At 41.5% G+C, this 27068-nt stretch overlaps 1 protein-coding gene across 1 annotated transcript in view; it reads left to right on the top strand.

Moving 5' to 3' along the window:
- The window catches only part of COL6A6 (collagen type VI alpha 6 chain), a 98610-nt gene extending 72128 nt beyond the window's left edge, over nucleotides 1–26482 (top strand). The window contains exons 30-37 of the mRNA XM_059663990.1: nucleotides 857–892; nucleotides 1012–1048; nucleotides 3141–3152; nucleotides 6915–7408; nucleotides 10865–10961; nucleotides 14510–15181; nucleotides 18659–18752; nucleotides 26293–26482. Coding sequence (XP_059519973.1) covers nucleotides 857–892; nucleotides 1012–1048; nucleotides 3141–3152; nucleotides 6915–7408; nucleotides 10865–10961; nucleotides 14510–15181; nucleotides 18659–18752; nucleotides 26293–26482 — 1632 coding nt within the window. The remainder of the gene's footprint in view (nucleotides 1–856; nucleotides 893–1011; nucleotides 1049–3140; nucleotides 3153–6914; nucleotides 7409–10864; nucleotides 10962–14509; nucleotides 15182–18658; nucleotides 18753–26292) is intronic.
- Nucleotides 26483–27068: the final 586 nt, after the last annotated feature.

Below are 27068 nucleotides of genomic sequence, written 5' to 3'. Positions count from 1 at the left end.
CATTTCTTGGGAGGTAGAGAGAGCTGAGGGAGTAAATGAACAGTATAAAGACTAAAATGAGATTTCTCAACTATCAGCACATTTTATTCATCTGTCCAATCCTTGTCCTCTTCTTACATTCAATAAATGATCAGCCAATGAAGGAAGGTAAGAGGAAGTTAATAAATAGTGAATAAATGGTCGAAGTTTCGTTGATATGAAATTTGCTTTCTTCAGGAATTTGGGTGGGCTCCATTGCATTTTTCTTTGAGTGTCTCTCTTAGCCAGACTCTTCCTGTTTCAAAGATGGGATTAACACATGAAATTCAAGCCACTTTGTTCTTTCTATCCTCTCTCAGATAGATATACGTATGTAGGTAGGTATATTCAGTTATGAAAGACAATTGGGGTTACCTTTCCAGACGTCAGATTGAGTCTGGTCCCTTTGTCCTCCAGCCGATGATGGGAACAGATTAAGGTTCAGCTCAGCTCCTGTTTGGTGGCCAAGACAAAGCATGGAATTGAGGAACTCCCAACCTCTGTCTTAAGGAGGGGAAGGCATCTGGATGGTCCAGTGACCAGTGGTCAGCTCCATCCTTAGATTCTGGACAGCCCTTCACAAGACATGGGGTCGGAGGAAAATAGCCTTTGGAAGTTTGTGTTCATCAAACTTGCTGCTTATTGGTTATTCCCCTTAGAATGTTGTTGCAAATTAGGTGAGGAATATCTACGTGTATTCTTTCTTCCCCCTCTAACTTAATAAGAATAAAAACTTTAAAAAGTTATCCGTTTCTTAGAGTAATGTGGGTGCATATTCTGGCTACTGATGTATGTGCTTAGAGCAGTGAAACCACGTTTTGTTTGTTTGTTTCCCTAGGGTGTGAAAGGGGCCAAAGGACTGGCTTCGTTTTCCGTATGTATCTCCTGCCTCCAACAGAGTGTTCCAAGCACTCCATGAAATGCATTTTATTTTTAACTTCAGGATCTGGCAGGCTGTTGGTTAATTCTCTCTGTTTTATTTTTGAACTGTAGATGTGTGAGCTCATTCAGTATGTGCGGGACCACAGTCGTAAGTACCCTGCTTAAAATGATCACCCAAGTTGTCAGCATGCATAGAAGAAAAGCAGCGATTTCTGCACTCAAAATTGAGACAATTTACCAGCCAATTTCTTAAAATTAGAGATGTCACCGCATATATTTTGAGTCAGCATAGACTGGTGACTATTAACTAACTCCCTCTCTTGCTGCCAGCATGTTTAATGGAACCTCTTCCAAGCACTAAGTAATGATATATCTAGTGCTTCTAGGGAAAATTGAGATATGAGGTCAGAACTCTCTGGATGGTGAAATCAATCAATCAATGGACAATCACAGTGAACACTTTAAAATGATTATTAACTCCTGACCCTGGCTGACAAGATTGAATTCACCTGGTGTGAAAGAGCCAGCTAAGTAAGAAGCTGTGATGATGAGGTGTCCTGGTGTTTGGGAGCCCAGATTTTGGTTTATAGGGTTGGAAATACCTGGGAAGGTGTGCTTGATTACTTTTAGTTGGACTGATTTACTTGTAAAATTACTCATTCTGCCAATAGTTTTTCCTCTCAAAACTTTAAAAGCAAAAAGGTATTTTGATTTGGCAAATGCTCACTCTTTTGAATTTGCTTTAAGACCCTTATGGCAGCTTGTCCTACCAAAAGAGGTGTTACCACCATCAAAGGAAGTCCATGTACAAGATCAGGAGAGAGTTGAGTATTTAATGTTTATCTACACATGCTCATTGACTTTCTAAATAACATTATGACTGATATGAAGAATCAGATTTCTCCTCAAGGCATTTAGGGGAAGAAAAATAAAGTAGAGCTGATTTCTGTAGAGGGCATTGGTCTCTAAGATACAGACTTAAAAGCTTTGAATGTAGGGTTGATTTTTTCTTCTTAAATCTTCGCCTGAGGATATTTTTTAATTTTATTTTGGAGAGTAAGGGAGAGAGAGAGAAACAGCAGTGTGAGAGAGAAATATGGATTGGTTGCCTCCCATATGCACCCTGACTGGGGATCAAACCGACAAACTTTTGGTGTACGGAAGATGCTCCAACCAACTGACCCACCTGCCCAGGGCTGCAGGGTTGATCGTAACTGTGCCTTTATGCAGCAGAATGGAACCATCCAGTGGTGGGAATCAAAATATATACATTGTGTCATGAAGACTGGCCGCTTTGGGGCTGAGTTAGCACAGCAGGCCTTTTGACATGGGAGTCATGTGAACTATGATGACTGAAGAGTAGATCCAAGTATGATGAGGCCTGATCTTTTAAAATTTGAGGGTCTCGATAGAAAATTACTAATCCAAAAGAGGGTACAAAATTATTTCAAAAGTAAGTGTTCCTTAGAACAAGAAAGGAGATCACAATCAATGATTTCTGCATAAAAGTATGTGTTCATGTGAGCCCATGGCTAGGGGCCCTCCCAGGGCCTTGCAAGGGGCCACAGCGGGTGAGAGCAAAACCTGTGCCGTCTACTACAACTTTCTGTAAGGATGGAAATGTTCTGATGCACTGTCCAATACGGTGGCCACTAGCCACGTGACTCTGAGCACTTGAAAAGCTGAATTTTATATTTCATTTCATTTTAACTAGTTAAAATCTAAAGTCACATGTGGCTAATGGCTTCCATGTTGGACAGTACAGACCTAAAACTTAAGCTTCATTTGCTTCAGAATAAATCTATGTCTGATGTTTATACACACACTTATGTGTGTGTGTATACAAATATAATTGAGAGCTATAGAAATCTACATGGGGAAATTTCGTGTAAAGAGAGGATAGTGCCTTTTAACTTTCCAAATTCTGTGCACCTCCCTGCAACATAATGTTCCTTCCTGGGCCAACGTTCTTTCCCTTGACAGCTGGCTGCAGGCTGCTGAGTTATGGTTGTTTATTGTCCCACCGCTCCGTTCCCATTCCCTGTGGAAGGCGCAGGGCTTGTGCCAAGATGCTGGGATGCATCTGCGTTTTCTCCAAACCCTATCTGATGCTTTGATTTCTGAGTCATCTACAAAAAGCACACAGTGCAGAATCTCAGCTGCCCTGATTTTCCCACGCAGGACAGAATTCTGTTCTCCTACCAAATAATAACCTAATCTCCTTTGTTCTTCTTTCCTAGCTGGCGGACACGGTGAGTAATCTTTATTTACAGCATATTATAATCAAGCCCAAAATGTCATACATCTGGAGAGATGAGTTAGAATAATGTGTTGCCTACCAAATGATATAAATTTTACCTAGGCAGTCTTTGCTTTGTCATACTGGTAGCATCGACCTGCCTTCAATAAATCACTCAGTTTTAGCTGAGTCTCACAGCTGAGTCTCACTGGGTTGATTTTTTTATTATTAAAGTTTTAATGACTAGCATTACCATTTATCTTACTGTTGAGTTTTTTGTAATAATATCCCTTCCCCCTTCATTTTCTCTCTCTCTCGATTTGTCATACTGTCTCTGTAGTTTAGAGGTTAGGAATTAAGATGCAGAAGGGAAAAAGTGGAAACTAAAAGTAGAGATGATCAGCTAGCAGGTAAGCTGAATGTACAATTCAGATCATGCTAAAATCTATGGAGTTCATGCCTGATGGTATTACAAGTTGGTTGATTATCTTTCAGTGCTAATTTTTAAGTCTTTTACAAATGCCTATTACATATGTTTGTATAAACCCATCATTCTTCTCTTATACCTTTATACCCTTATACCTTTTTTTAAATATATATTTTTATTGATTTCAGAGAGGAAGGGAAAGGGAGAGAGAGAGAGAAACATCAATGATGAGAGAGAATCATTGATCAGCCGCCTCCTGCATGCCCCACACTGGGATCAAGCCCGCAACCCAGGCATGTGCCCTGACCGGGAATTGAACTGTGACCTCCTGTTTCATAGGTCCATGCTCAACCACTGGGCCACGCCAGCCAGGCCCTTATACCTTTTATGTAAATCCACCAATCCGTGCCCTCTGATCGCTTGTTCACTCACTCAACAGATAGTTATTGAAAGCCTATTATGTGCCAGTCTGCCCCGGGAACCAGGGACACAAGGGTGGCTAAGATGGTTGGGATTCCTGTCTTTAGAAGTTTCCATCCCAGTAGCAGATCCAGATAATAATTAAAAGAAAGAATTACACAGTCCTATAGTTGCTATGAAAGGTGTAAAGAGTACGACACTCTGTCACAGAATAATAGGGGAGGGGAGAAACTCTTATGGATGGAGGGCTCCTCTTTGAGGCAGGGACCCTGAAGTTTGGCCTCAAGAATAAAAACCAGCAAGCTCTGTACCAGCCGGGCACAGAGAAGTGCAAGTGCAAAGGCATGAGCCAAGGCAGAGCTAAGCATTTTTTAGGAGCTGATGGAAGCCCCCATGACTAGGACACAGAGGGAGGGGAGATTGGCATTGGAAAAGATGAAGTAAGCCAAGGCCAGGTCAAGCTGAGCTTCCCAGGTTACAACAAGGCAGCTGTATTTTATCTGAATTACAATGGAAGATTAAAGAATTTATTGAAAGTATGAAGGGGGAGGGGAGCATGAGCAGATAAACAATATTTTGAAGCTTACTTGGAATAAGTGTCAAAGCCAGAGGATTTCTAGTTAGGAGGCTGTTGTGGTATTTCAGGCAAAGATGGTGGTGGCCTGGATGAGGGTCACCATTGTTATGTTAGGTGAATGGCCTTGGTTTGGGTTGCCTCCTTCTGTCCTCCTCATCACCTGCTCAGTGCCAAACAGCGGCCATCAGTACACAGTGTGTGGCCACGGGGCCATGTTGGTCTCGGTGTGGCAATCCATGCCTTGAGGAGGCCTCCTCGGTGCTACCACAATCCAACCCAGCGTCCTTCAGTGTCCTTGGGTTCCTGCAGCTTGCTGAGTTTCGGAGGATGTATTTGGCAAGTTGAATTAGCCCTTTGGTGTTTTTCCCAAAACTTGAATTTGTTTATATCTTCAGCCAGTGCTGCGAATCCTGTTTTCCCTTTACCTCTCAATTACGACTGAAGCTGTGTTGTCATCATTCCCATATGCAAGTAACAGCCCCAACACAAAGCTGGTAGAACCACTTTTGTGTTTGGTCATAGTTCCACTCATTTTTTTTTATTATAAAATTGAGATGACTTTAATTTTTAAAAATCTTTGCCGAAACTGGTTTGGCTCAGTGGATAGAGCGTCGGCCTGCGGACTGAAGGGTCTCTGGTTCGATTCCGGCCGAGGGCATGGACCTGGGTTGCGGGCACATCCCCAGTGGGAGATGTGCAGGAGGCAGCTGATCGATGTTTCTCTCTCATTGATGTTTCTAACTCTCTATCCCTCTCCCTTCCTCTCTGTGAAAAATCAATAAAATATATTTTTTTTAAAAAATCTGTTAAACCCATTAAATCAGACTCAGAGGCTAATACATTCTGTCCTGTCTCCATTGAGATGCACAGTGTAATTTGGAGTCGGATGTTTATTCTTAATTGTCCTTTTGCCTGTGAAGGTCACCGAGTCGGGGACCAGAAGGAGATCATAATCCAGTATTGAGCGGGTGGGGGTGGGGGTGGTGAGACCCAATTGGCCATGGCAGAGGCCTCCCTCCTTGGCCAGCCTGCGCGGGACCCAGCAGGTCTGAGTTCCTGAGCTCCCTATGAACAGCTGGTGGTCTCATGTGCTTATTATCTCTGAGTCTGACTTGCTGGCATTTGACAGAGAGGAGACCACCCCTCCAAGAGAAGCACATGGTTGAGATTTCCAGACATCTTCCCCATTGTTAAAGTTTTGTTCTTCTTCCTCTACCGATTGCAAAGAACTGTCCTTTGGTTCTTTTTCATTCCGGCAACGTTTATTAGATCCCTGATATATGGCAGGGACTAATAACTTGGCAGATCAAGAGAGACACAAGCCCTGTCTCCACACTTCCTAAATTAGTAGGAGAGGCAAACATTAATCAGATATCCAGACAAGTGGAAATTGCCAACTGTGATAATTACAGGGAACTGGGATTAGAATGAATGAATTGGGACCATTGACTAAATCTGAAAGTAATGCTTACATTTGAGTTTAATAATCATAATTCAAAGTTTCTCTAAGTGGTAAGATATTTATTGATTAAACTTGCATTTTAGCTGTCACATAAAAAATTAGTTAATTTTTTTTCTTATTCTTTTAAGTGATAGAGTTCTCTCCCACAGTGAAAAAGTCTGTAATAATAATTATAATAGTAATGGCTAACATTAATTGAAAACCTACTATGTGCCAGGCACTGTTATCCTAAGTGCTTTGCCTGTATTGATTCATTTAATCTTGAGCACAGGCCTTTGCACCGGGTGACGTCAGGACTGACATTTTACAGATGAGCAAACTGAGGCGTAGAGAGGATCAGTCCCTTGGACAAGGTCACTTGGCCAGGACTTCCCGGTAGTGCCTGCTGCCTTTGCACCTGTCTGTTCTGTATAGAGTGTGTCAGTTCTCTTCCAATCTTTAGAACTTATACACAGAGCTCTCACACCCATTTCTTTTTATCTCATTACAGTTCCTCACTAAGTAAAAAAAAAAAAACTTTGTTTCTTTAACTGAGTGAATTTCCAGCAACAAACATGATGCCATTGATCCAATCTCTGTAGGTAAAAGGAAGGGCATATCCATGAGCTCTTTATCATTTAGAACGAATTTGGAAATTAATTTACAAATGTCATTAAAACTCAAATTGAATTGTAGACTTTCCCTTGTGTTTTATTTAAAAAGAGCAAATTCAGATTTTTAAAGCAGCACTTTAAGTATCCAATTGACATATATAATATTCCACATGTTTAAAATCTTTAAATTGTTAATACTTACGTAACGTTTCAATATTTGAACATTTAAAATTACTTTGCCTTCTATGTGTCTTTTTTCAACACTCCCTGATCCTGGGCGTGTCCTTGCCTTTTAGGAAAACCCGAATGCCCCGTGCATCCCACCGAGCTGGTGTTCGCCTTGGACCAGTCGCGGGATGTGACGGAGCAGGAATTTGAGCAGATGAAGCAGGCGACGTCCTCCCTGGTGAGCGGCGTCCAGGTCCGGGAGAACAGCTGCCCCGTGGGGGCGCGCGTCGCCGTGGTCTCTTACCACTCCCACACCAGGCACCTCATCCGCTTCTCAGACACCCACAGGAAGAGCCAACTCCTCCGGAGAATCGAAGCCATCCCTTACGAGAGGTCCTCTGACAGCAGGGAGATCGGCAGAGCAATGAGGTTTATTTCCAGGAACGTCTTCAAGCGAACCCTCCCGGGAGCTCGCACAAGAAGAATCGCCACTCTTTTCAGCAGCGGCCAGTCTGCCGATGTCCAGTCCATCGCCACGGCCGCCATGGAGTTCAGTGCCCTTGACATCGTTCCGGTCGTGATCGCTTTCAGCAACGTGCCCTCCATCAGGCGTGCGTTTGCGGTAAGAGGGTTAAGCCTTTTCTGTGACTTTTTTTTTGGGGGGGGGGGGAGATTATATTCAGAAGTCTCTATAAGAAAGTAGAATTATACTATTTAGTACTGTTACCAGCAGCATGCAAAGGCCTTGACGTGCATTATCCTAATTCTAAAAGGTACCATGGATGACATAGGCATAATCGTTATTCCAATGATACGATGAGAAAACCGAGCCTGAGAAGTTCGCCTCTGTGCCCAGGGCCACGCAGCTAGGAAGAGGCCAAGTCAGGACTGGAACCCAGTTTGCTATTCTAGTGCTTCTGCAAGGGACGCTGAGGTGCCTCTGGGTGTAAAGATACTCAGTCAGGACGGCCAATAAACAGTCCTGGATGTCACGTTATGGCCAGAGTAATTGTTACTCTACAATGAAAACCAATTGACGGATTTTATAGCTTCACCAATCGTGTAACTATCTAGATGTTATAAAGGAAAACCTATTCTAGTTATGGCTTCTTAGGCTAAGGATTAAATTTACTGTGCAGCATCCCTAAAGAAATGTGGGATCAAGGTGACCTTATTTTTAAAAGGTGGTATAATGGACATATAACATTATATTGGTTTCAGGTGTACAGCATAATGATTCAGTATTTGTACATATGAGCAGATGATCACCACAAAAAATCTAGTTGACATCTGTCACCATGCATAGTTACAAAATTTGTTTTTTCCTTGTGATGAGAACTTTTAAGGTTTACTATCTTGGCAACTTTCAAATGTGCTATACAGGATTAACTATAATCATGCTGTACATTACATCCCCATGAGGTATTTATTTTAAACCTGGAAATTTTTACCTTTTTACTCCCTTCACCCGTTCCACCCATCCTCCCACCCCACACTTCTGGCAGCTATCAAACTTGTTCTCGGTGTGAGTTCGGGTTTGGTTTTGTTTTTGATTCCCCACGTAAGTGAGATCATAGGACGTCTGTCTTTCTCTGTCTGATTTGTTTCCCTCTGTATAATGCCCTCAAATTCCATCTATGCTGTCACAAATGGCAAAACTTTATTCCTTTTTATGGCTCAATAATATTCCATTGTACACATACATATACGTCTTTATCCATTTATCCATTGGTGGACACAAGTTGTTTCCACGGCTTGGCTACTGTAAATAATGCTGCAATGAACATAAGGTGCATTGATCTTTCTGCGTTGGTGCTTTTGGTTTAGTTTTTGTGTTTTATTTTTTTCTATAAATAGCCAGAAGTGGAATTGCTGGATCAAATCATAGTTCTATTTTTAGTTTTTTGAGGAAACTCCATGCTGTTTTTCATAATGGCTGAACCAATTTACCCTCCACCAAGAGGCACAAGGGTTCCATTTTCTTCACATCCTGACCAGTACTTGTTACTTCTTGTCTTTTTGAAGATAGCCATTCTAACCTTTAAAACACCTGCCCATGGTGGCTCAGTGGCAGGGCTCCCTGACAAAAGACCTGCTGAACCCAACAGGAAGTGTCCTTCCTGTCCTCTGTGATGGCCCAATATGGTGTTTTGTTCTGCACTTGTGTGGATCCATGAAGAGGGGCCCCACACAGAAGCAAAAGGGCCTTGAAAGATACAACCTGAATAAAAGGCCAAGCGTTGGCAAACTTTCATTTGGAGGAATGAACGTAAGAAGTAACTGAATCACTGCCTTCAAGTGTGTGAAAAATGATTACTGGAGAAAATTAGCCAGCTGAACGCCAAGTTAGCAAAATTTCATATTCGAGAAACTGGGATTGGTAGCAGTAGGAAACTCCAGGTTAGAGTTAGGTAGGCATTTTCTCAAGGCAAGATTGATTTACTGTTGGCATGGACTAGCTGGCTCCATGTAGGTGGTAAGGCATCACCTTTGCCTGACAGCCTTTCATAGGGGCAGTCACTCCCCTGTCAATGACTTCTGCCTGTCTTTCCTGGAGACTGGAGGCTAGGATTCAGTGGGCTTCTGACCTTTCCAGCTTTGTAATTTTCGGTGAAGGTGTTCAAATAAGCAGGACTGAGTTAAAGCAGAGCACTTTGTCTATAAAACAGAGCAAGCAGAGTTGTTGTGAAGATGAAATGATGCAATGCTGTGCTTCAGAGCTTAGTACATAGCAAACACTCAAGAAGGTAGCTTTTGCTTTATTATCATTCCTTTACTTGATACTGAACTACAATCTGCTTAACAATATTGAAGTCTAGGTTGTAGAGGCACTAAAACGGCTATTAGCCTCACTGATCTAACTCAGAATTATGCAAACGATCAGACTGATAATATCAGCCTCGGAGAAGAAGATGCACATAAATTAGAAAAGACTGGGGCCAGCAAACAAAGCTGCAATGAGATGCAGGAGCTCCAAATTCTGTACGTGGAGTTGGTTACTCACAGAGTCCTCATAATTCCCTCTGTTTATTGAGAGCCCCTATTGCCCTTGGCTTTATTTAGCCACGAGACAAGGGATAACTTAGTATCTAATGCAAATAAATAATTGAGGGTACTTGGAATATAAACTTAAACAGACACAATGCCATCACTCGCTCAAAGGTATATGCACAGCATATAACTTAAGAAAACGTACTTTGTTGGTTTATTTTAAACCTTTTGCATGTTCACATGTCACTTATAGGTTCTACCCAAATCACCTAGAGACTGTTTGCTCCTCTCTTGAGAGAGTTCATCTCAAAAAGGCACCAATGAAGGTACAAATTCTTGACAAAGACCCTGAGCAGAACTGGCTCCAAACACCCCTTGGACAGAAGAGTGAGAGCTGCAGACAGAAGTCAGAATAGGTCCCAAGGTTCATTCATCCAACAAATGTTTGTGAGCACCTCATATATACCAGGTGGTGTCCTACGCTCAGGGGACACAGTACATCCACAAGGGCTCCCGGACTGCGAGAGGGCACAGGCTGGGCTGAGAGACACCCCCCCCCACCCCAAATGCACAAATTTCATGCATTGGGCCTCTAGTTTAATAAGAATAGCATTTTGTAAGAACTGCCCAGACCTTGCGGCCCTTCTCCTAACACTTTAAACTTTCTTTGAGCTTCAGTTTCCTCATCTGTAAAACAGGGATGATGAAAAATCTCACTGGGTTGTTGAGATCATGGGGATAATTGGTAGAAAGTGCTTGGTGGTCTCTCATGACCCATGTGGCACTCACCAGTAAGTGCTTTTCAGTGATGGTCATTCAGTAGCCTTGTTAGCTTGGCGTATACATAGTTATTCCATTTTACACAGGAGGAAACAGAAGCAAAATAACTTGTCATACAGCTAAAGGGAACTTCGGGGGCTCACACCCAGGCAGTGCTCTCAGCCACCCTGACAGGCTGTGCCTCCCCTCGACTTTCTTAGAAGCAGCAGTGTTGCTCTCTCCACATCTCAGTTCTCTGAACAGTCCTGGGAAGTTCTTGCAGCCCCGCCCACTATGCTGTTCTTTCTCTCCCTTCTCCTCCTTGCAGATCGACGACACTGGCACATTCCAAGTCATAGTGGTTCCGTCCGGGACCGACTACACGCCAGCACTAGAGAGACTACAGAGGTGCACGTTCTGCTATGGTAAGACCCACAGAGAGAGTGGAATTTGATGAGGCCTGTTAAGCACATTGAGTCACCCTTGGCAGGACCGGCTGGAACTCGGCAGCTAGGACACGGGTGGCCTTAGGAGAGTCGCCCTGGGGCTCTGGGCTCACCTCGTCACACAGCATCATCCACAGATGGAGCCTCTCAGCTTCGAGCAGGGGCTCCTCCCCGCCTAGGTACCACAGCAGGAGGATTACATTCCCAGGCCTCTCTGCCTCGTGCAGCTTCCAGGAACCAGCCACGATTTTTAGAAAAATGTAGCCTGTCTCGTGGCCAAGCTTTTCATGCTATAAAGCAGGGTAGGAAACGTCCAGCCCCATGTAAGGCCGCAAAATTGTTGGGTCTGGCCCTGCCAAGGCATTAGGGGTGAGTTAATTGAATGTTTGATCAAATATAACGGGCTCATTTTTAAGGTGATGATTCTGTATGGCCTGTGAATGACGTTATAAAGATCCAAATGGTTCTTGGCAGAAAAAAGGTTCCCCACCCCTGCTACAAAGTATATTTATGCGTTTCTAAATCCTAAATATTCACACCCAAAGAATTGTTTTACAGTGTAAGTGGAAATTAGCAGAAATCCGTGCATTTCTCACTCGAAAGATGCTTCATGGGCTCCCAACTGTGAAGCATCAAGATTTGCAGCCCTGGTTTGTGTGTGGTTGTGTTTAGTACAGTCTACAGGTCTAGCTGGGGAACTGGCTAACCTGTAGTTGAGAATTCTAGTAATTTGGAGTTCTAGGAATTATGAAACGCGTGAAAGCTGCTGAGATCACTGGTGGGTATGATCGCTGAGTTATCAAGCATTCATTGAAAACCATGCCCTGTCTAATTGCTTTATAGAACGCTGATGATGGTGGTGATGATCATTAATACCTAAGCTATGGTGTTTGTTGTGTTTCAAGCACTTTTCTGTTTCATTCAATCGATAGAATCTCCCTAAAACGTTTGAACTGTTATTACCGCCATGGTACAAATGAGGAAAATGAGGACTAGAGAGATGAAACCATTTGCTCAGGACCTGGCAGCCAGATCCAACCCAAGAAAACTAGCTTTAAAACACCTGCAATTTATGATAGCAGAGATCCCATTATTCCGCCCCTTGAAACTGTAGTTGGCCTCGAAGAAAATGTTTAATTCCTCTCCTCCATGTTAACCAATGGGACGCTAATGCTCACCGTATAACTGTCCTCACAGGGAGGTAGTAACTAGCAGGCAGAAGCAGCACTTTTCCTAATGACCCTCCCTTCTCTCTGCTTCCCTCTAATCAATCTCTTTCCTTCCCTCCCCACCTCTCTCCCCCTCCTTCCCCTCACCCGCTTTCCCCGCTCTCCCCCTCTCTCTCCCGCTCTACCCCTCTCTCCTCTCTCTCCTCTCCCCTCCATCCCCTCCTCTTTCAATTGCACAGAGCGTTAAGCACCGGCATTCGTACTTTAAGCACTTAAAGTGCTAACCATACTGTGGGGAGCTACATCCCACCCTCTATGTTCTCAGTTGGCTCTCAAACATGTCAGTTACTGCGCTATGCTGTATGTCGCACAGTCAGAAGTTGCACATGTGTGACTGGGGATAGATTTTGGCTTCATTTCTTGGCTCGAACCCTTGTTTTGTCTCCTAGGCATTTAAGGGAAGATATTTTGGCTCTCATTTCCTACAATTAAAAAACCCCACAAAATTGAACAAATGGGCAGCCTGCTGTCCCTGGTTTTAGAAACTGCCTTGCACACAGGTGACTGTTCAGTCATCTGACCATTAAATATGGTCATAAAATTTTACTGAATGTTAGTAAGGGAAATGTAACTTGTCCAGAGCCACATGGAGGCCATGAACAAGAATGAAGCTAGAAAGTTTGCGACATCCCCTAGGATCTGCATTCTGGTTATTAACCTTTCATCGAATAGCTTTCATTTGCAGCCCGGGCTCATATCTAAGTACCAGCTGTCCACACACATGTTATTCCATTCTCATTCTTCTCTTTGGTTTTTAAAGAGGCCATTCCCATCCTTAACCAGTAACTATTCCTGAGAACCTAGGATTACGGAATGTCAGTCCTGGAAGCGCTCTCTGGGTGAACCTAATCCAACCACCTGATTGTGTAGAATTGGGGCCCAGTGGTGCCTTAGATAGATGCACATAGAGTGTTCCTGGGTACAGTGAGACCGAAACCCAGGAACCCTGACTCTCAGGCCAAGGACCTCCTCACCACTGCACCACATAGCCCTGTCTCTATCCATACAACACTGACTTCATACATAGAAACTTCTAGAAATACTGCTATCCTTTGATGAAATTATTTTACTGGCCTACCCTCAGTGTCACCTCTAAAATTAGAAGATTGGATGACCTTTAAGATATTTCCTTTTTTTTTTATTTCTCTGAATAGTCATATGGCAGAGTCAAAAGAATTTACTGTTTTTATTACTACACATTTTTTGTTAAATGAGATGTACATATTTATTAAAATGACTTCCTGCTATGAAAGTTTCTTAACATGCATTATTTATATTCATTTATTTAACAAACACATATTGAGCTTTCAACTAATAATCACTGTGAAAATACAAAATTAAAGAGCAGCTTTGTCCTTAATGTCTCTACACAGATAGACACCGAATTATAACCCTTTATTCAAATTGAAATAGAAGATTCATTGCTTTCTTCACTCCACCTTTTAAACAGATTCCTTTTCATAGAACAGTGTGAGCATAAGGATAAAGGTCATTGGTTTAACCTGAATATAGTCAAGTAGATAGATCATTTTATGTCATAATACAGTATACTCTTTTTTTTCTTTAATCCTCACCCAAGGATGTTTATTGATTTTTTAGAGAGCGAGATACATTGATGTGAGAAACATCAAATGGTTGCCTCCTGTACACGCCCAGACCGGGGATTGAGCCCTGACCAGGAATCGAACCTGCAACCTTTTGGTGTATGGGCTGACGCTCCAACAGACTGGGCCAGTATACTCTTAAAAGTGTGAGATAAATTGTTCACTCTGATCTTTATAAACTTAAAAAACAGCTAAGAAGAAACTCCTGTTGAAAACAGCTTAAGTTTTAAAAGTCACGGATACATGGAACAGGCTGACAAATATCAGAGGGAAGGGAGGTTGGGGGACTGGATACAAGAAGGTGAAGAGATTAGCCAAAGAATATATATGCATAGCCCATGGACACAGACAACAGTGTGGTAAAAGCCAGGGGAGGGGGGGAAGGGGTTAGGTGGAAGTGGGCCAAGGTGGGGAAAATGAGGGACATCTGAAATAGGGTCAACAATAAAAATTTAAAAAATCAGGTAGTGTTAGTGAATGGAATTAAGACCCAGGCTGGGTATAAAATCTGCACTTTAGGATACAGATGCAAACCATGTACTAGGGAATCTTCCTAGTGTTGATGTCAAAGTCACTTAGTAACTATTTTAAGATCAAAGGTCATACAGTTTGCAAATGTTGAAATCTGTGAGATGCTGTCTTTCCTGTTCTGTCCATTTCTGTTCAGTAACCTTAGCTGCCTTTTGGTCTGCAGATGTCTGCAAGCCAGATGCTTCTTGCGATCAAGCCAGACCACCCCCCGTGCAGAATTACATGGATGCGGCTTTCCTGCTGGATGCCTCCCGACACGTGGGAAGTGCGGAATTTGAAGACATGAGAGACTTCCTGGGAGCGCTGTTAGATCACTTTGAAATCACCCCAGAGCCCGAGACCTCTGTCACTGGAGACCGGGTCGCCCTGTTAAGCCATGCTCCCCCCAACTTCCTACCCAACACTCGGAAGAGCCCCGTTAGGACGGAGTTCAACCTGACCACCTACAACAGCAGACACCGCATGAAGAGGCACGTGGAAGAATCGGTTCAGCAGCTAAATGGAGATGCTTTCATCGGCCATGCCTTACAGTGGACTCTGGACAATATCTTCTTAAGTGCGCCGAACCTGAGAAGAAACAAGGTCATATTTGTGATATCTGCTGGGGAAACTAGTCACCTGGACAGAGAGACCTTAAAGAAAGAATCTCTGAAAGCCAAATGTCAAGGTTATGCCCTGTTTGTGTTTTCCTTTGGCCCTACTTGGAATGACAAGGAGCTGGAAGATCTAGCCAGCCACCCTCTGGATCACCATTTGGTCCAGCTTGGTCGAATTCATAAACCTGACCACAGATACGGTGTGAAGTTTGTGAAGTCCTTTATAAATTCAGTCAGGCGTAAGTCATAAAATCCGTTCTTCCTTGCATGCTTAGAGTGCACTTGGTACAAAGTGTTTACAAGCTGACATGGATTTTTGGAAGCTTCGTGCATGTCTTCAAGGGCACTGCAGGGTCAGAAAGGAAAACACGTAATGATGAATGGTGGAGGGAGGGAGCCTCTGGTCCCTAAGCTCTTCATTTTCTGACTCATCTTTCTTATGTCTCTGGTTCCTATGGAGAAACAATCATAGCAAGCAGCTGCTCGTGTATTTTGCCTGCATGGGGCAATAGAGTCTGGGGGTGCGGAGCCTCGGGCTGGACTGTAGCTATAAAGTAGAAGCCCTTTTGTCATGTGACATGAACATGCTTGCCCTTTGATAGAAAGTGTCATCCGTTAACACAACAGAAAAGAGAGCCACAGAAAAATTCAACAGTTCTTGGCTTGGCTTTTATAAGTTCAAAAGGCAGAATTTGAAGTATGAGGAGATACCATTTGTACCTGTCAGAATGAAAGATACATCCTTGCCAAACTTTCTCAGCCTTGTTAATGACTTTTTATGCCAGTAATTAGTGCAACTGGTGCCCATAAAAAATATTTTTATTTTTTTTTTAATTGCTTAAAGTATTACAAAGGGTATTACATATGTATCCATTTTATCCCCCCGCCCTAGACAGTCCCCTAGCCTCCCCTATCACCCAGTGTCTTATGTCCATTGGTTATGCTTATATGCATGCATACAAGTCCTTTAGTTGATCTCTTACCCCCCTACCTCCTGCCCCCCAACCCTCCCCGGCCTTCCCGCTACAGTTCAACAATCTGTTTGAGGCAGCTCTGCCTCTGTATCTATTATTGTTCAAAAGTTTATAATGGTCTCTATTGTCCATGAATGAGTGAGATCATGTGGTATTTTTCCTTTATTGACTGGCTTATTTCACTTAGCATAATGCTCTCCAGTTCCATCCATGACTAAAAAATATTTTTAAAATCATGGCTGTATTTCTTGGAATGAGCTTGCCTTGAAAGTTTGCAGTTCATTTCGAGTGCAATAGGATGCATAAAAAGAAGCCATGTCCTGATCATGAGTGATTCCAGAGGTTGAAAAGCCCTTGGTTGAATTTCTGAATGTTTTCATGGTAAATGAGCCTTTGGAATTCAGATAGATAAAAGTGAACATACAGGCAAAAGAGCACCTTGCATAGGGACATTCTGATTATAATCCCAAACTTGTCACTGGCATGATATGTTGAGAGCCATTAAGGCTGCAAAGACACCAACCAGTCAGCACAGGTGAGGTCTGAGAAGCCTTGAGCAATTGTTGATGGGACGCTGCCATTCAAGTGTGAGTCTAGGACCAACAGTGTCAGATCACCTGGGAGCCTGTGGAAAATGCAGAATCCCGGGCCCCATTCTAGACATTCTGAGCCAGGGTCTGCCTTTTATCAAGATCCCCCAGGTGATCCACGTGCGCATGTGGTTTGAGAAACACTGATGTGGGAGCAGAAAGCTCCCAGAGTGAAATCGATGTGGGTGTGATCTGGAACAGGAACTAGAAAGAGGAGCTAGAAAAAATGGGGGTAGGAGTCATGCTGAAAGAAGTAACCTGAAGGCACTTGCAAGGGTAAAACAAAAGAACATCTTTAAAGGCTCTGAGAAACTAAATGAAGAAACACTTTGTATGAGGCAAAAAGCTCAAAGGAAGTTTAAGATGGAATTTCCTTCCCCAGACCTCCCAAATTCTTAAGAGGTGTTTCATGGTGATGAGTCACACTACAGGCATACCTCAGAGATATTGCGGGTTTGGTTCCAGACTATAGCAATAAAGCTATATTTATGTTTATCATAATCTTTCTGCTGGTGGAAGGCCTTGCCTTTAGTTTATAAAATAAACAAAATCTGTGAAGCATAATAAACGAGGTATGCCTGTATATGATTAGATAAATGACACCTACCACCACCAGAGAAAGGGAAAGAGACGTTTTAAGAATGACTTGGGAGTAGGTGAGATAGGGAAAGTGCTTTTTGGAAAACTATAACCATGACAGTGTTATAAACCACTTTTCTAGAAATTAAGTATCTAGAGATCTTCAATTTTAAAATCTAGCTGTAAAAGGACAAGAAGCTGAAGAAGGCTCTGACATAATCATATTCAAGCCTGCATACTTAATTCCATAGCAGGCACACAGACCCACACTCGCCCACTCAACATTAACATGCACATGTTACGTGTGAGCCACTCACTGTTCAGGTGCAGAGTATCGAAGGTGACAAAACCAGGCATGGTCCCTGCCTTCCCTAATTCTAGCCCAGCGCCCTCTCCAGGTTGTGACTCTTATTTAACACACTGCTGTGATAGAGTTGGTTACTAACGCTGTCCACATCAGCATCAACACATTTTCTAAGAGGAACAAAATGGCTGGCAAACTACCTGATGCTTAGAGTTAAGACAGATAAACTATTAAAATTCAGGCGCACAATAAGGGAAACGTCACAGTCTGGGGCAATCCAGCCCAGCAGCCGCAGCCCATTCTACAAGAGTGCCGCCTCGCAGCCCAGACAACATGCTGCGTAGGATGACCCTGCGTCAACAGGAAGAGATTTAACTGTTTTTAACAAATATGTTCAATTTGATGCTTCAAGGAAATAAATAATACATTTTTTAAGGTTAAAATGGTTTTAAAATATTTAAATGATGTGGTAAGAGGCGTGCTTTATTATCCTGAGAAATTAATATACTTCCGAATGAAATGAGCCACTACTGAATTAAACCCAAGATGGCGCTATTGTTTCTGTTGTTGTCAATGATACAGAGACCAGAGAGGGAATATTGTTTTCCCTTTGCATTTTGTTATTTCAAAGAAGCAAATGAAAATAACTGGGTTTTTTTTCCTTTATTGATTAAGGTATTACATAAGTGTTTTAAACCCCCCCACCCCACCCCACCCCCTGAAAATAACTTCTGATTAATTCGTATCAATTAGAAGCCAGACTCTTAGGTCTGGCTCAGGATAGCTCCTCTAATGTTTGACCAACTTTAGAAGCTTTTACTTTTATTGAAAAGTAAGTCGAATTCTCCACCTGTAAATTTGGCAGGGATGTATTCCTATTTTTTTTATTTATTTCAGAGAGGAAGGGAGAGAGAGAAACACCAATGATGAGAGAGTCATTGATTGGCTGCCTCCTGCACACCTCCTACTGGGGATCAAGCCTGTAACCTGGGCATGTGCCTTTGACCGGAATCGAACCTAGGACTATTCAGTCCTCAGGCCAATGCTCTATCCACTGAGCCAAACCAACTAGGGCCAGAGATGTATTTTTAAACCCCAGTTTTAGAGACTCCTCTGAGAAATCCACTCCTATCTTATGTGCCAGCCCTAATCGGTATCTTCCTTTGGTGAATGTTGAAAACTGTGATGTGACACTTTGCATGTAGAACATTTTGCTATAATGTTAATAGCCATGCATAAGAGACTCATCACAAATTGTTCTCTTCCTAGGTGCACTCAACAAATATCCACCGATAAACTTCAAAACAAAGTGCAACAGACTCAGCTCCGCAAACCTGAAGCAGCCCCCACAGCAGTTGCAAAGGTATTATCTGCTTGGCATCACTTGATAAATGGAGGCACCCTCCTACCTCCCCCTCCCTTTCTTCCTCCTCCTCCTACTCCATCCTATTTGGATAAAATCTATTGCTAAACCATATGAAAATACAATCTGAGGGGATAAGAGATCATCAAAAGGGACCAGGTTGATTTGAAAAACAACAAAGTTTTTTAAGTGGAAAATCTAATTGTTGAAATAAAACAGTCAATGGGACTCCCCAGCGGCAGTAAGCATAACTAATGGCTAGACCTTGGTTTCTAAACAGCATTCCTTACTAAAAGGAACTAGGGTTTTTTGGAGCAACAGCTAATTCTAGGCTGCAGAGGGGAAAGTGCAGTGTGAGCCTGGAATATTTGTTATGCCAGAAAGCAAGAAAATAGTCAAAAACTAACAGCAACATATCAAAAGGACAAACGAGCTATCTGAAAGGATTTTCACTGGCCCAATTTGGGAAAATTTGAATATCAAAAAGAATAATGATGATAATGGATGAAAACACTGATTTTTTTTAAATCCACAACTCTGTAGAGGGACCCAAAAAGGGAGGAGGGAGGAAAAGCTCTTCTTTATAGAAATATGCCAGATAATGTAGAAGAAATGGTAGAATTAGAAAACCACCAATTTGTAATCCCAAATGTCATAACTGAGTCGGCAAGGATCAGGGGTGACAGGTTGTGGGGGAGCAGGCTAATTACACAGTCTCGGGAACCACTCCCATGTTACTTAGTTAGTAATACAAAGCAGGAAGTGTGCCTTAATGTGGTGAGATCTGGCAGTACGATCAGGCAGCACCCACTTTAACCAAGGTCTGACATTATGTGCCTCCCGAGATGATGCAGGAGACACCACCTTTGTGAGGTTCCTGCTGGAAGTGTTTGAGCCAAGTCTAATCCTGAGGAAACCACTGGGCAGTTCCAGAATGTGGAATATTCTTCAGAAAGCTGGCCTGTAATCTTCATAGGTTTCAGTGTCAAGAACTGCAGAGATGTGGGGGACTTACTGCTCCGGGAGGGGGAGACTAAAGAGACATAATAGTCAAATGTAATAATGTAAATCTTGATTTGATCCTACTTCAAAAGGAAAAGCTCATACAAATGACATTTGGGCGACAGTTGGGGAAGTTGAGTGTGAACAATATGCTGGATGATATTATTGATTCATGTGGCTTTCCTTCTATCTGGTAATGGTATCATGTTAGTATAAGAATGGCTTTGCCTTTGAGACAGGTGTGCTAAAGTATTTAAGAGTAACATGCATGATGGCTGCATCAGGTGGTTTTCCGAAGAGGAAGTAGGATGTGTGTATGCATATATGTGTGTATATAGATATACGTGTGTGTATATACACACAGAGTAGCAAGATGGGAAAAGTTGAAGAATCATCTAGGTGAAAGGTATAAAGGTATTTATTCATGATTCTGTTCTTCCCAATATTCTGTGCATTTGACAATCTGTAAAATAAAAAAATAACTTGTAAAGCTCAATGGATGAATACAGGAGACTAATGGACACATCTGAAGAAAAACAATGAACTGGAAAATGTAGATGAGGAAATTACTCAGAATGCAGAGAAGATAAATATAATTTATAGGCAATACAAAATGAAAAGACTAACCTATCAAATTGGGCTTCTAGAAAGATAAAATAGAAATAACAAATGAGAGAATATTGAAAGATACGAAGAGATGATCACTTTCAAGAAATTATGAAAGGTCGCCGAAACCGGTTTGGCTCAGTGGATAGAGCGTCGGCCTGCGGACTGAAAGGTCCCGGGTTCGATTCCGGTCAAGGGCATGTACCTGGGTTGCGGGCACATCCCCAGTAGGAGTGTGCAGGAGGCGGCTGATCGATGTTTCTCTCCCATCGATGTTTCTAACTCTGTATCTCTCTCTCCCTTCCTCTCTGTAAAAAATCAATAAAATATATTTAAAAAAAAAAAGAAATTATGAAAGGTGAATTAAAAGATGAAGGAAAGACAAGGTGTAACAGACAGAATAAATAAAAGGAAAACAATTAGGCATGGGGTAGGGGAGTGCAGAACACCATGACAAGAAAACAAAGCAGCCGGAAAGCTCAGTGCACAGAAACTACAATCAGGCTGGCAGCTGAGTTATCAGTAGCAACAGTGGAAGTGACAGTGCTACTGAGAACCTTGAAAGCACTGGGAGGACATTTTTGTCAACTTAGAAAAACTGTGTTTCAAAAATGATGATAAATCAAAGACAACTTGAGTAAACAAAGAACAATAGTTCACCACAAAGAGACCTTTGCTAAAGGAACTTCTGAAATACGTACTTCAAGGAAAATAAAAATGACCGCAGAAGGAAAGGCTGAGATGCAAGAAGAGTGAATGATAAAAATTTGTCAATATTTAGATAAGTCTAAATAAATGTATTTTTAAATATCTAATTTGTGGGGTTACAAAATGGCTGTACTTGTTAACAAAACTTTGGAAATAAGACATTTGGCACCTTGTGAGTTTAATAGAAAGAAATAGTTGTAAATGGGAGATATCTGTAATACTATCAACAATAAAAAACATATTTTTAAAAAACACTTAAAACAATTGTACTAAGATGTATAAATGTTATTTATGTATTAATTACCTAAGCATGAGAAAATACTTTAAGCAATAAAATCTTTTGTTATTTAAAACAAACAACATAATAAATACTTTTAACAAGTAAGCAGGAAAAGGAAGACAGCAGAATTGAATCCATTTAAATATATCAGTAACCAAAAAAAAAAAAAAAAGTACATAGGCTAAAGAAGCAGAGATTGATTTAAGAAACTAAATAAAACCCAGCTATAACTGTTTTCAAGAGACACAGCTACCAAATAAGAAATGGAAAAGTGCAAAGTAACATTAAGGGGGAAAAATATACCAGGCAGATGTTTTAAAAAGAAAGTTGGAATAGCTATGTTAATATCAGATAAAATTTACTTTTAAATGAAACCATTTTGTGGGAATAGAGTTAGTACGTGATGACAGTGTTCAATCCTAAATTTATAAGAGGGTAATAAAATCTTAAAATATACAAAGTGAAAATTGAAAAGCTACACAGAGAAATTGCCATAGAACTGTCATCAGAGTTGGAGATTTCAGTATACCAGTCTCAATATTGAGAGGTGAAGCAGACAAAAATCAGTAAAGTAGTAAAAGATTTAATCATAAGTAACAAACTTGATTAATAGACTCATCTGGAACCCTGCACAGAAAAATGAGACATTCTTCTGAACAACACATGGGGCATTTACAGCTGTTGAATCAAAGTAGAGTTTACAAGTGTTTGTTGTGCAGTTTTTTAACTTATCAAGCGTCAACACACCTGTAAGAATTGGTGCCATCAATCCAAATGGTCCGATCACAATGCAATTAAGCTAGAAATTAATAGAAACAATATTTTTAAATTTTTTATTTCTTGATTTGAGAGATGGAGAGAGGAAGAAACATTAATTTGTTGCTCCACTTATTTATATACTCATTGGTTGGTTCTGGTATGTGCCCTGACAGGGGATGGTACATCAGGACAAAGCTCTAACCAACTGAGCTATATTTTTTAAGCACATACATTTTTTAAGTCAAAACCACAATCTAAATAATGGGACAAAAAATTATAATGAAAATGCAAACATACTTAGAATTGTATAATAAAAAGTTACATGTCAAAACTTGTGGGACGCCTCAGAATTTATAATTTAAGACAGTTGATAGTCTTTATTATGTTAGGGAAATTTTTTAAACTCTAAGAGTTATTGAGCTAAACACTCTTCTTAAGATATTATAGGAAAAAAAAGAGAATATACCCAAAAAGTAGGAATAAAGTAGGACTTAATATTTTTAATTAAGATATTTTAAAAAGTATCAACAAAGGCAAAATTTCATTCTTGTAAAACTTAATAATAAACCTATCATATTTTTTTGCCTGCAGGAATATTACTTACATTTTTTAACAATTAGAAATAATTTAAATCAAGTAGTTGGAAGAGGGTTTGTTTCAGTGGTAAATCACACACACAGTGGTACTAACACACACACCTGCCCACGTGGGACTGAAGTCAAGTGTGTGCACCAGCCGCTGGGAATCACACGTAGGCAAGAGCCTCCGACAATGTGCCAACTTTTGTTGTGCAGAGTGTGCATTTCTGTGTGGTGGTCAGGACCAGAGAGGCCCTCCCAATCCAGAAGCCACAGCTCCAGAAGGAAATGAGGAAGCCCCTGCCTGGATTGGCGCCTCTCGCCTGGCTGCGAGGCAGGGAACTGTCCAGCAGCAAATGCTTCCTGAAGTCAGGCCTGGAACATGCCTGTGCTCTCAGTCCACCAAGAGCAGGGCTCCCCCTGCTGCAGGTGCCTGGGAGTGTGGGAAGGGCCTCGCGTTTGCATTGGGCTCCACACAAAATGCATCGGGCCACAACTGCGAAGGCAAACGCAATAGTCAGCTTATGCAAATTCAAAGGCATTTTTGGAAACGACTCCCAGCTCGTGTTGTTTGAAGAACAATATGAGTCAAGGCCAGTATTCACAGTGCTTTTGGAAGGGAAGTGTATTTCCCTCTCTCCCCTTTGCCTTAGATATACCTGGAGGTTCAGCTTCCCCTTTGTATCCAAAATGGTGAAATGCTAGGAACTGACTGGGGCATCAGAAATTGAGACATGAAGCCCATACCTCCCTCGGGGAGCTCCCTGATGGTGTGTTAGGCTGGCACATGCGAGGCCTCCTCCAAGTGACCAAAGACTATAATCAAAGGTAACAAGGCACATAGCTGCTCCTGAAACTTCCTGACTGAGCCTTTCAAGGGAAGTGAGGCAGAACTGAGCACAGATTGAGGAAGATGAGAGTGCCTGCTAGGCAAGAGGCCTCAGAATGACCTGCATAAGAATTAGATCATTCTGCTGTGAGATTTAAAGAAATACAGGTGGAAGCTGGTTCTTATCAGATGGAAAAAGAAAGGAACTGAACCCGAACGCAATCAAGCAAGGACACAGATGGCCAGTGGGGGCGAGATTGCAGGGCAGCCTCTTTGTAAGCACTCAGATCTGCTCAGAGACAGTAAAAGCCAGAGAACCGCCTGCATATTGATCCAGTCAGCCAGGGAAGCACTTGGCCAGACTTGAAAGCGTTGACAGACCTGAGCCAGAACAGCTGAATTGTAAAAATGGACAGTCACCAATGCCATATGAATAATACATCTGTTGTAATTCTGCTTTCCAACGTATGTTTGTTGGACACAAAATGTATGTTAACATAAAAAGGATTCTCGAAATAGAAGCAATCTTGTCTGCATTTTCTACTCCAATGAACCCAGTCGACTAGTAAATGCAGTATGGCTGAGGCCTGATTATCTGTGTAGATGAGGAATCTGCGATCACAGAGAACTGAGATCTACAGTCAATCCCTTCCAACTCATTCTATCCAGCTTTGCTGGAGGCGGGCACAGGTTGCAAGATGAATTGGCTGTTTTGTCTTGACTACCTAGTGTTGAAGTTACCAATCAGCAAAGAAGTATCTGAGCAACACAGAGCAGGAGAACTATATAAAATCTTTATGATTCCCAGACAAGGTAATCAAATGATTCTGATCAAATGCTTATCCTATATAATAAAGAGCTAATATGCTAGATAGACCGAACAGCAGAACGACCATCCAGATCACCTTCCAGATAAAGCCCGGGCTGCAAGGGCTGGCTGAGGCAGCTGGGCCTGCGAGGGCCGAGCCCCTTGCACAAATTTCGTGAATCGGGCCTCTAGTCCAATAGAAGCTCCTATATACAACAGAGTGAAAAAAAAATAGGAATTCGGAGATGTGGTATTTATAATGTTCAACCCTTTTGAAAATATTAAATATCTGAGAGGGGTAATGCTATGCCAAAGAAGCAGCTACCAATTACTAACAACTTTTTCTTAACAAAGGGAGGACTATGACAAAGACAACTAAACTTACCATGAAAAGTATCCCAGGGGAAGAGAAGGGAACGGGGGGGAGGGAAGGAAGAGACCAGTACAGATAAGTATAAGCCATGAAAACTATTACAGACTCAAACTAATGCAGTCTCCATGACCAGTGGAGCCATGCTTGGTGCATATAGACAATTAGGACTTTGGGGAATCTGAGTTCAGGTTTAGTCTGGAATTTGATAAGAAATACAGAGAAGAGCAAAAATGTGAGGAAACTGTATTTGTACGGAAATTTAGCCAGGACTGCAGTTCTTGGTAACTGGACCTTTGGTGATCAATTTAGTACGTTCCTGATAGCATTGATGGAAGTGAACTGAGACACACTTTGGGACATGAGTTTAGAAGCCCAGACATATAGTATATAATGCATGGAGGCTTCAGGGTCTGTGTAACATGGATGGAATGGTTTTCTTGCTGGTTTGATGTCTCCTTCACCCCTAGCTATCATTATAGATGGAAGAAGGTATGTGGTATGTGTGAAAGAAGTGAACTTAATTTAAAATTCTGTATTTTTCACATATTTGTTTTCTAAATATTGATCTTCTTGTGAGAGAAATCAGATTTCTAGCTGGTGAAAACCGAAAAATCCAAATGAAGAAATAGATCATAGTGAATATTGACACTATTTCCCTGGTCTCCACATTTGGAGTTCTCTTGAATCTTCTCTGGACCACAACCCAGCTAATTGCTAAGGTTTATAGGTATTGATAAGCCTTCTCTTCTTATGCCACCAGGCTGTCACACATTCACCCGAAAAATATTTATGCAAAGCTTATATGCCAGGTTCCTCGTACCTTAACTGTCCAACCTGCTCCAGACTACCTGACTCCATGTGCTTCCAAAAGCATAACATTTATCATTTCACTTTCTTTTAACAATTCTTTTTTCAAAATATATTCTTATTTGTTTTAGAGAGGAAGAGAGGAGGAGAGAGATATAAATATCAATGATGAGAGTGAATCATTGATCGGCTGCCTCCTGCATGCCCCCTACTGGAGTTCAAACCCGAAACTCAGGCATGGTGCCCTGACCAGGAATCAAATCATGACCTCTTGGTTCATAGGTCGACTCAACCACTGAGCCACACCATCCAGGCTATCATCTCACTTTTCTTATTCCATCTTGATGATTCTTCATAGTGTCCTGAATAAAAACCTAGTTCAATGGAAGTAACATTGGACTCTTTTTTTTAAAAAAAGTCTTTATTGTAGAAAGTACTACATATGTCCCCCTAATTTTCCCATTGACCTCTTCTAGGCTGCAAACATTGGACTCTTAGCATCAAAAGATTTGGGTTATAGTCTCAGCTCTGTCGCTGACCTTCAACTCCTACATGTAATTTGCTGTTGAAATTACACTTTTGCACACTTTGATAAGATGTCTTACCAACTTCTGATCCATCTGCCCTGTTTCATAATGCCCAGTTTAGTCATCTTCATGAAATTACCTGAAGGAAGGATGCAATAAGAAATGGGTGCAACAATTAATTTAGGAAGAAAGATTAATATAGAGTCTATTAAAGTTGAAATGGCATCTATCTTCTATAATGTTTTTCTTCTTTTGTTGTATAGCTTTGTTCCTGGACCACACAAAGCAGCCCTTAAAGAAGATGCATTACAAAAGGCAAAATTCTTTCAAGATAAAAAATATGTTTCAAGAGCAGTAAGAAACAGCAGAGATAATACTGTTCAAAATTTCACCAGAAACACATTCCATACCTTTAAAAATGGAAAAAAGATGATAAAAACTGTCCCCAAATGACATATAAAGGAAGTGCTTGAAGAATTTAACCTTAGGAAGCATGGTAAGACTCTGGACTTATGTAATTAAATTCACTGTCAAAATCATGGATAACTTTTATTTAGATTCTGCCTATATTGGAGGTCCACTCTGAAGGGCTGGACAAACCACAGGTTGGAAATTGAGGCAACTTGACTCCCTGCACTCATTGGTATGAAAGATATATCTTGTCCATTTACGGTATTTGACCACTCCTGATAACTCCAGCATGCTAAGACTGATATATTCAAGAACTGTTACCATTAAAGGATGGCAGAATGAAAAAGTATTTTGAAAAGTCTAATGGCAATTACAATCTGAAGGTGAATTTTATATCAGTGTATACATGTGTGTACATGGGCCAATGCTAATTCTTCTTATTATCGGTCTCTGTCCAGTCCATTTTCTGCAAACCAAACCATCTTTCTCAATGTAGTACTGTTTAATGCTGACCTTTTTAACCAAAGGTTGTTTTGGAAGATCGCATTTACCTTAGAAATTGATGCTGTTGGTATGTCGTAATTTCGAAAATCTGGCCTTCCACAACAAGTCCACGTGAACACATCAC

This window comes from Myotis daubentonii, chromosome 14 (assembly GCF_963259705.1).
Source record: "Myotis daubentonii chromosome 14, mMyoDau2.1, whole genome shotgun sequence".
NCBI lineage: Eukaryota > Metazoa > Chordata > Mammalia > Chiroptera > Vespertilionidae > Myotis > Myotis daubentonii.
The sequence above is the reverse complement of the archived record's forward strand: the minus strand, read 5'-3'. Positions and strand labels throughout refer to the sequence as shown.